General features: G+C 38.5%; 1 long non-coding RNA gene and 1 gene segment (V, D, J or C); one reads left to right on the top strand and one right to left on the bottom strand.

The window, feature by feature from the left end:
• Positions 1-4,583: 4,583 nt before the first annotated feature.
• On the bottom strand, positions 4,584-5,870 carry LOC108279813 (uncharacterized). Its single transcript, XR_008398349.1, has 2 exons — positions 5,751-5,870; positions 4,584-5,051 (listed from the first exon to the last, which is right to left on the bottom strand). It is a non-coding gene; the product is annotated as an uncharacterized LOC108279813 (long non-coding RNA).
• A 156-nt stretch (positions 5,871-6,026) lies between these two features.
• On the top strand, positions 6,027-6,502 carry LOC108279809 (immunoglobulin kappa variable 6-21-like). The segment is given in 2 exon segments: positions 6,027-6,075; positions 6,174-6,502. Coding segments are annotated over 2 exon segments (378 nt in total).
• Positions 6,503-11,184: the final 4,682 nt, after the last annotated feature.

The raw sequence follows: 11,184 nt of genomic DNA, 5'->3' as shown, positions 1-11,184 counted from the left end.
GCTGTTCATATTTGTACAATAATTTAATCTATTTACACTCCGTTACACAAGTGCATTTCAAATCAATATCAGCTTTAAATTTTACAAAGTAATGTTTCACTCGGTAAATCTTAGGTATATTTTTAAATGATAACGTTTTGACTTTGTATTTAAATATTAATTTGATATAAGCCAAACCTTTTCCCACACAATATTGTCTGTCTAACGATTCCGATCTGAGTAAATATAAATCAAAGACACGGCGTTTCTTTCAAATAACGCTCTTATGGGTGGATCTGTGTTGTGAGTTAAGGGGAAAACAAATATTACCTACATAAGAACTTATTACAGTAGCTGGGGACCGTTGTTGAATGTTAATTCTATTCTTATGTCTAAACAGCATATAGACTTTAGGAGATTTTGCACCAAAAACTTTTGCACTGTCCCCTGGTGTTACAGGAATCTTACAATGTGCGGGAAACTCATTAAAAGTGAAAAGAAAAGCATTTACATTAAATAACTGATACACCAACATGATGCCATTATTATTTTCAGCCCGTTGCTCAGAGCAACAGTCCGCGCTGACACCGTGACCACGTGACTCGCTGGCACGCGCTCACGTCCTGCGGCTAAACTATGACGTCAAGGTTCGATATTCGATTTTTCAAGTCTCGTCTTTGGCGTCATTTGATCAAGCTTATATAAAGGGCTGCACACAGCAAGCAAGATCTTCTTACTAAACTCTTGTTATAGAACTTGTGATTAAAACACGATAACTATGTCCAATAAATTTGTGTCATCAGTGCTGAAAAATGGTCGGACAAACCCAGAGAAAGATGAACAGGAAGATGTCGGGAGAGACATCCAGGAGAACAACTCTGGTAAAATGCAGAAAGTTCAACCTTCCGTTTGTAACAACAGAGAAACCTATTTGCAAGGACAAATCCTTGGCAGGAATCTCTACTACCAAGAGGCGTACAGATGTCCGGAGATTATCCGGCAGCTGAATAAGGATTTGGAATTAGCTGAGATGACAGTCAACTCGTACGTCAGGTACTTTGAGTTTGGATCTATGTCTCTGATCGAGGCTCTCAGATCGTTCCTTGAAGTGCTCTGGGCAGAGGATAAACCTGACATTCAGCATCTACTGATGACTCACTTCTGTCGTTGGTACCTTCAGTGTACTGGACAGACGCTCGATTTACAACCTGATTTGTACTACATGAGCTGGGCCATAATCACACTGAATGCTGATCTTAATGGCGAGCACAAAGCGAGGAAAAGGACTTGTAAAGACTTTGTAAGGTACCTGTGTAGTGTGGATTGCTTCTCACAGTATGATCTGAAACAATGGAAGAACGTTTATAAATCAATCAAAACAAAGCCGCTAAAAATGTTCAGAGTAATAGCTAGATGGGACACTGCATCCAAAAAGGAAATATCGAAAGCAGAGGATTCTGGCTGTAACTCATCATTTGGGACTAAAACCAACCCTACCACCACGATCTACAAAAAAGGGTCTCTCATCCGCAAAAGAGTTATGGACGAGAATGGGAGAAAACCCAAAATAGGCCAGAGAGCATGGAAACCGTTTACTGCAGTTCTACAAGGCATGGTTCTGCATCTACAAAAACACACATCTAAATTTTGTAAGGCAGACAACGAGAACGCCATTAGACTGCATCATGCCGTGGCGTACCCTGTAGATTACAAAAAGAGGCCTCATGCGCTGTGCCTCAGGACCGCAGACTCCAGACTCTTCTACTTCCAGGCCGAGAGTGAAGTGGAGCAGACATCATGGGTTGCGATGATTAACCGCATCGCTGCCCGTTACTCTGCTCCTCCACTCACTTCAGCTTCACACGACGTGGAGGCAAATTACCCTCTGGTCCTACCTTCATTCCCCACCTCTCTGACTCTAGAGGAGCAGCTCGAGTCCCACAAGGACCAGTTAAAGAGGGTTTCAGAACCTACAGATCCTACATTGTCTCTTAGGGATGGTACTTCTGATGATATGGAGCAGGAGGTGACGCGCTACACAACATATGTGAGGGCGTTACAGGAGCTTACTGCAGAGAAATGTTGGAGAAGTTGCATCAGGAGTAACAGAGCAGGAAGAAGTTGCATCAGGAGTAACAGAGCAGGAGGAAGTTGCATCAGGAGTGACGGAGCAGGAAGAAGTTGCATCAGGAGTAACGGAGCAGGAAGAAGTTGCATCAGGAGTAACGGAGCAGGAAGAAGTTGCATCAGGGGCAACAGAACAGGGTGATGCTGTGACTGAATTAACAAAACAGGAAGAGATTATCAAACATTGTCTCTTAGGGTTGGTACTTCTGAAGCGCTACACAACATATGTGAGAGCGTTACAGGAGCTTGCTGCACATAAACATGTTGGAGAAGTTGCATCAGGAGCAACGGAGCAGAAAATCCTGATTCAGGAGTTGTACAGCTGAGTTGATTATTTTATAAATATGACTTCATGTCTATTATTTTTATTTTATTTTTTTTTTTTTACATATTTTTTTTTTTCAAATAAATATGCTAAAATAACATTTATGTTTCTGTGTTTTATATTCTTATGCTAGTAAGTGGTGTTAAAATTTGGTCTAACCATCAGCGAGTCGGTGTGTCATGATGGCCTGTGCTGTGGGCCGGGTGTGGTGGTCCGCTCAGGGCCAGAAAGTCCAGGGCCACTTTTTGGTCCCTGTCCACCTTTTGATTATTGCTATTAATGCAATAATCAAAACTCTGACTATAGAGAGACTAGTTACAACACTCTGATTATAGAGAGACTAGTAACAGTTAAAGACCAGAAGAGAGAGCAGTAGTTTGTATATTCCATATCACTCATTGGTTTTGACAGGTCTAGGTCAAAGGTCATCAGCAATCATAATTATGTTGAGAGATGAATACCAAAGATAATGTTACATACGTTCTGCACTTATGGTCTGCACTTTTATCCATACGTTCACTGTTCCTTCCAGAAGTACACGCACGCATATGCCCTTGCCTATAAAAGGCTAACACTTCTGAGAATCTGGAAAGCAGGCCAAGGACCGAAAGAACTTTCAGTCTCTCTCCTTAGAAACTTTGACACCATGGATTTCTCAGCAGGTATGAAGATGTATTTTAAACAATTAGAATAGAATGTTTATGTAATTATGCAATTGATATTAACCTATACAATAATTATCGTATGAAATATGCAGAACCTTTCTGAGTGCAACAATCATTATCCTTATCTGGTCATTATGTAATTTGGTACGGGACTATATCTAAAATTGAATCTTCAATACACTTATATTATAGCGCAAGACCGAACTAAGCTCATCTGATTCTAGTGTCTAGGATAACGTATCAAACGAATGTGAGTCTACTAGGTAATTAAAATTTGTCTCTTAGCTCTGGGTACTGAGCTAAAAAGGTAACTGTTAAGTTACTAAAAGTATTTGATTTGCTTTAATGTTTTTAAACAACAGCGTTGTAATTATTTCTGACGACGAGGCCTTTTGAATCTGAGCTCTACTCGTAAGTCATAACATAAAATCAGGAATGTTTCATAGTGTAAAGTCTTTCATACGCATTTATATTTTTGTTCGTGTCATATTCAGAAGTTGAGCACATCGTGACTATCAGTGGTGATGATGGTGATAATTCAGGTGAGCTGATGTATATTTTATCTTCTATTTGTCCCAGTGCAAAAAGCTCTCTCACATGTTCTGTGAGAGATACGAGTGATTTCAAAAATGATGCTGCTATAGAAGAATAACAGGAATTCAACTCATAAACCGACATTCAACTCGACCTCGAATTAGAGGAGATCTTCGCAGCGTGGCATGAATTCTTTCAAGTAAAGTCTGTTTATTGGAAAACTTTGGACAACTTGATAACACATTTGAATCTGATCAAGGTCGAGTTGAACGTCGGCTTCCGAGTTGAATTCCTCGTTGTACCAACGCACCTTTTAATTTCTTTAAATAAACTCTATGAGTTTCGGAGAAGTGCGGCGTCTCGTGCGTTTTGGAGATGTTGTCTTTCAGATCCTGCAACATCCGCATCTCTGTTTTGGCCTGAATCCGAGTCCAGTAAACTCAGTCCAGTGTAGCACTATCTCTATATGTGTACCGTCTCTACCATACATCTATATATACACCACACATCTGTACCATTTGTGTATGTGTACTGTAGATATTGTTTTATTACTCAGATGTATTGCATGCAGTGTTTTCCTACTCATGAATGAGATTATCAAATTATCATCCCAATATCACATGTTCAAATTAAAAGTAAGATTACTGTAATTATTTTCAGTATAACTTTTATAATCATTCTATATAAATTTTCATTTACATAGCACCTTTTATTAAACCCAAGGTTGCTTTACATAAAGATGATAAACACAAGGTGTGAGGTGGAAGTGAGATTTGCATGAACAGGACTGAATAGTTTCATTTCTCCCAGAATAGAGCAGAAACTTCACCAGATGTTCAACTTCCTTCAGTCAAACTCACTGAAGCACAACACACAGCACTGAATCTACAGCTAATCCCACTCTCTCATCACACTGATCATCACTATTAACTCCAATAAAAGAACACACAACGTCCAAAACTCAGCTTTATTTCAGCAAAAACTACAGGAAGAGCAACAGGACAGTGAAGAGAGTAAAGACAGAAATGTCAGCATTGTGTAGAATTGAAACGCTATTGTAGATGGATCATAAGCAGCTCTATGTTAAACTCTATCTTGGATCCACTAGCCTTCACACTGACTCTTTCTGAACGTGACCGGATGAACGACGTTGCTATGGGAGACCCTACAGCTGAACTCCTCCCCCTTTTCCCAGAGGTCTTTGCTGAGGGTCAGGGTGCTACTGCGGCTGTAACGGCCGTTCTTCTGTTCTTCTGCGCTGGTCAGAACCTCGTTCTTCACCTCTGAGCCGTCCACTGTCCAGCTCACCAGCGCCCCCTGTGGAGAGTAGCCAGACAGCAGGCAGAGCAGCGAGGCCGATCCCTCAGACAGCTGCAGAGGGGACGGAGGGAGCAGAGACACGGAGGGAGCTGTGGGACCCGCTGGAGAGGAGAAACACACACACACACACACACACACACACACACACACACACACACACACACGATTAGAAAGGATTATGAAATATTTCTGTAACTTTGTGGAACTGACTGATCTTACAGAGTAATTAAGTCTAATCAAGTCTGACTTCATGTCCGAGTTTCATCGAGTACTTTATTATTTGACATCAGTTTCAGTGCAGAGACAAAACAAACATGTTCCACACTGTAATTTATCTGGGAAAAATCATTTTTTTATAACAAGTGTTATTACTTTATAGTTCAAACCTTCAGCATATTTAACTGCAGCAAATACAAATGTAGCTGATTACAGAAATATTCATTGTTTAACACAAACACACACAGCAGCTTTCATCTGGATTTTACATCAGCACAAAGTAACTGTATTTATTAAATGTTTATTATAGAGGATCTGCAGAGTTATTGCATGTCGAATATATAGCGAGTATGTAATTATTACATATTTAACATCAATAATTGTAGATTTGTTGAATGTTCAAGAACATTGATATGGGATCTGTTCTGATACTGAAATGTGTTCCTCATCAGTGCTTGATAATACACAATAAAATCAATCATGCGATTATAAACATAAACAATCTGTTTAGTTTAAGTTTATTTATTCATGTAATTAGTAATGAACTAAATGGATTTTGTGTTAAAAGAAGAAAACACACTTACTGTTCACCACGAGTTTGGAGCCTCCACCAAAAGTGTACCACAGTGATACATTCTAATGAAACCATCGTACAAAAACTTCCATCACACTGCAGTGCACGCGCATGCACACACACACACACACACACACACACACACACACACACACACACACACACACACACACACACACTTTGCATTGCCAGTCCATGCTTCAGTGCTCTGCGAGTGTTTATAGCCCTGTGACTTGAACACTTCATGACTGAGAGCTGCTGCTCAGCAACTTCACCCACAGCAACCATGACTTTGATCAGCGTCTTCATCTGCACACTGGCCCTCTGGACTCAAGGTGAGAGTTTAACATCAACTCACAGCCTCACACACTTCATTTCATACGAATTCTACACCACTTTACAGCATAGAAACACAATCTATGTTTCTCTTCAGGATCCAGAGGTCAGGTGACTGTGACTCAGACTCCTTCAGTGCAAACTGTTGATCCAGGAAAAACAGTCACCTTCAACTGTAGGACCAGTAGCAGTGTGGCTGGTGGTACTGATCTCGCCTGGTACCTGCAGAAACCTGGAGAAGCTCCTAAACTCCTGATCTACTATGCTACTAGCTTACAGTCAGGAACTCCAGCTCGTTTCAGTGGCAGTGGATCTAATACTGACTTCACTCTGACCATCAGAGGAGTCCAGACTGAAGATGCAGGAGATTACTACTGTCAGAGTTACCATTATATCAGTAGTCGTGATGTGTTCACACAGTGTTAGAGCGCCGTACAAAAACCTCGGTCAGTGAGAGTGCACAGAGAAGCGCTGCTGCAGCTGGGAGCGACTGCAGGTGCTGAGGGGGAGGATGTGATACAGCACAATGACACACACTGTGGACGAGAGAAAACACACCACACTAACTCACTAATGCACACACACATCTGTGAGAGGAGTCCACCTTTCTCAGCTGTGGACATACAAACTATTCCTCATCATTCTCATTCACTGCTTAGTAATTATCTTTATCCTGATTTAGAAAGTTAAACAAGTATTTATTATATTTATATTTTGTTGCATTTATGATTTACCAAAAGAGTTCTTTATGGTTAATATCAAACACTAATATAGATTTAATATTTTATTATATAATTAATGTTCATTAAATAGAGCCACTATATAGAGTTGAGTCTGACATTTAACTGAATATTTCTTTAATTAATAATGAATAATGAATAATTATTAAACATTAGATAACGATTAATTCAGTGTAGCATTGGCAAGTCAGTATAAACCAGAGAATTATTTAAAAGCATGACAAAATACATTTATAAATTGATATTATAAATAAACTTTACATTTCTATAAGCTGTAAAATGTGATAAATAAACATGCAAATATTTTTGCCCCCTTTATCCTCCATATTTAATCAGGGACATGATCAGACTTACTGGGATCATCAAAGTTCTCTGCAAACACAATAAGTCTTGCACAGCAGCTTGATACAGTAAGACATTTTGAACACACCCACGTTACCGTACCACGTTATTACGTGACTTGCAAAGCTGATTGTGTTTGTAGAGAAGAGAAGTTAGGCCAGGGGTTCCTGAGAGGTTCCTAAACTTAATAGGTATGAATTTTCTGTGACCCAAAGCCTTCAGCACTACATTTTGAACATTGTATTACGTCAGTAACACATGGGTAACGTAAGTGTCTAAAAACCGAAGGAATATTCCTTGCACTGGTTTACCAGTCTAGTGGGAGGAGTGAACTTGCAGGTCTTGACACAGCTTTTTATAAAATCAGGAGGTGTGTTTGAAAGGGTGAATCTCATTCCGTTGTCACATACATATAGAGGGAATAAAACACAAGAGGCATGCTGATATAGGAAAATAATCCACGCTGGTGTGGTGTGATACGAATCTTCATGAAGCAGAGGAGCCTGGTTTTTACTTGACACGTGACTTTGTGTATCTTAATGTGTTCTTATCTACGTCCCTTTCCTGTAGTGTATTTGTCTCTATTCGAACGTACTGGTCCCAGAAATCCGCTTACCCGCAGACTATCATCAACCACAGAATCATCCGGCCATGTTTCAGTCCACACTCTCTCATGTCCTCATTCCTGTACTCATATTTGCCTGCAACTCGTCCATCTTATGGTGAAGTGAGCCAACATTGCCCAATATAATTTTGTGCAGCGGGGTAAATCTTTGGTGCACTTTCAATCTACACTTTACTCCTCCATGCTTACTCCGTTTCCTATTGGTTTTACTTCCTGAAGGCCAGGATCTGTTGGGCTTCTGCAGTATCTCCACACTTCTCTTGGAGCTTGGCAGTAATTCCACAGGAATGTCTCACGCAGGGTCAACTGATCCACAGCTGAGCGCAGACTCAGAATAAACTCCCTGGTGAGCATTAAGGCGTCTGCTTGACTTTGTCGCAGAAAGATACACGCCGCTCATCCCAAGAAAAACCTCCACCTGGTTTCAGCGGTAGTGGATTATGGGACAGAATTTGTAAATGGATAGTTGCCTCTGGTGAGCTTTCTATCAGGAAAATTATATACTAGGCCCTGCTATACAATATAAACATTGTTAGGGTCTACATCATAATGAGAAGCTTTGTTACTTACTCAGGTCGAGGTCCGAGCCTCTGGGGCAGGAGCGGCCTTACGCCTCAGGCTTACTCGATCACCAGATGAAGAAAATAAACTCTATTCTTCGTCTATTATAGAAAAAGAGGACTCACTAGTCATTTCTAGAGTTTACAAATCTCCACCTAAGTGGATTTGGTTTATTACAGAATAGTTTCAAGCAGGATAACAGTTAACAATACAGTAGTTAACTATACCTAATGGCGTAGATCTTCACCACGTAAAACTTGGCGAAGAATGAACATATTCAGACATATTATATACATTTCAGCAGGCACATTGGACGCCGATTTTTATAAATAGGACCTTTGGTGTCAACTGTCATCACATCAATTCAGTCAGAGGTTACAAGTTCATTTTTCAGAATAGCACACAATGTACTTTCAAGAGAGAATTTCAAACCTGTAAGTCACTGAGCACAAGATGTCAGTGTAACCCACAATATTTGAAGTAGAAAGGCTCAAATAGCATTTTCTTATAAAACATACCTCAGTAATATTTACTTTATTTACAAGTTCAAAAAATATATTTTTTTACAGTGTTGATCATGTGGAATGTCATGACGAACATACTTTTAAAAACCTTGAAATAACAGCAGCTACAAAAACAATTAATCTCTACATTTGGGATTTAATTTCATAACAGGTTTATTCATGAAACTAGTCATTTAAACCCACTTTACATAATCAAATGGATGATGATGATGATGATGATGATGATGGCATTAGACTCACAGAAATAGTTATCAAATGTTGTTGTGGTGTAAATTTAATTACATTTTAAAGTAAAGCTAAAAAGGAAGATCAGCGGTCCTTAAAGTACTTTAAATTATTTTAAAGCTGTACCACATTCCTGATTCAGGTTAAATATACTAAAGCTACAAAAGATGTAGGCTACCCTTATGAGGTTCCACTCCATCAACAAGGAGAATTAGGCTTCAGTTTGGTACCTTTATTTCTGGTCACAACTTTAAAATAAGAGATTAATAAGAGAAAAAAAGATTAATAATAAGAGAAAAATAAGAGATTAGTATTGTCTAATGACAACATAAATTGGTCATCAGAAGGAATAAATAAATCCCATAAATCCCACAATTTTGCAGAATGACAATTACAACAGACCTTTTCAGTGAATTACAGAACAATTCAAATTCAACGTGAAGGAAAACATCCCCACCTAGTGGTGAACATGTACATTTCACTTCGAACAAATAATGAATCCATTAAACACATTAAAACAACACATCTTACAACATACCTGCACAATGCACAACTCCACTCGCTAAATGCCATCACTCGCCACATAGATGGCGCTGTTCCCATTTGTGCAATAATTTAATCTATTTACACTCCGTTACACAAATGCAATTCAGATCAATATCAGCTTTAAATTTTACAAAGTAATGTTTCACTGGGTAAATCCTAGGTATATTTTTAAATGATAACGTTTTGACTTTGTTTGTATTTAAATATTGATTAGATATAAGCCAAACCTTTTCCCAAACAATATTGTCTGTCTAACGATTCCGATCTGAGTAAATATAAATCAAAGACACGGCGTTTCTTTCAAATAACGCTCTTATGGATGGATCTGTGTTGTGAGTTAAGGGGAAAACAAATATTACCTACATAAGAACTTATTACAGTAGCTGGGGACCGTTGTTGAATGTCAATTCTATTCTTATGTCTAAACAGCATATAGACTTTAGGAGATTTTGCACCAGAAACTTTTGCACTGTCCCCTGGTGTTACAGGAATCTTACAATGTGCGGAAAACTCATTAAAAGTGAAAAGAAAAGCATTTACATTAAATAACTGATACACCAACATGATGCCATTATTATTTTCAGCCCGTTGCTCAGAGCAACAGTCCGCGCTGACACCGTGACCACGTGACTCGCTGGCACGCGCTCACGTCCTTCGGCTCCACTATGACCTCAAGGTTCGATATTCGATTTTTCAAGTCTCGTCTTTTGATCAAGCTTATATAAAGGGCTGCACACAGCAAGCTAGATCTTCTTACTAAACTCTTGTTATAGAACAGAAATGCCCTTTTTCATGTAATATATATATATATATATATATATATATATATATATATATATATATATATGTGTGTGTGTGTGTGTGTGTGTGTGTGTGTGTGTGTGTGTGTGTGTGTGTGTGTGTGTGTGTGTTTTATTAAACAGACCTTCAGTGACAAAGATTTGGAGTAGGATTTTCTTGAAAAAAGCTAGGAAACAACTTTCAATTAGACATTGCTAGTAAATTTAACAGAGCATATTTTCAAGTAAAGGCTAAACACAATTCTTGTTGTCTGTAATGAGAAATTCTAAAGTGGAATTTACTTTTAAAAACTCAGTTTCAAGTAAATCAAACTCACTCTTTGTTTGTAAATTTTACTAAGTAATTCTTATAAATATACTACCTTTTTAGTGACATACGAGTCCTAGTTACCTTTTTTAAATGACTGAGTAATGTTTACTTTAAGTATTTTTTTTTACCGTTACTAGAATTCATTTGTAAAGCATTAACACTGATAATAACATATCAATACCGTGTATATCAATAACACATAAATTATGAACACATGAATTAACAGATAAAACTAAAAAAAAGTCATGAATGATAAAACAAATAACACCCATTCAACCATCTGTCCACATTTCTCTTTTACTTTTCATGTTTGTTTCTCCATGTCTAGCCTATGTCCTGATCTATCTCCTTTCCATATCTCCATCTCGTCAGTTCTGTCTCTTTTTCACTATCATAGGTGAAGTTTGCAGTATAATAAAGAAACCGTTACAGAAC

Source organism: Ictalurus punctatus, chromosome 19 (genome assembly GCF_001660625.3).
Source record: "Ictalurus punctatus breed USDA103 chromosome 19, Coco_2.0, whole genome shotgun sequence".
Classification (NCBI taxonomy): domain Eukaryota; kingdom Metazoa; phylum Chordata; class Actinopteri; order Siluriformes; family Ictaluridae; genus Ictalurus; species Ictalurus punctatus.
Note: the sequence above shows the minus strand (reverse complement) of the source record. Positions and strands in the feature narration are given on the sequence as shown.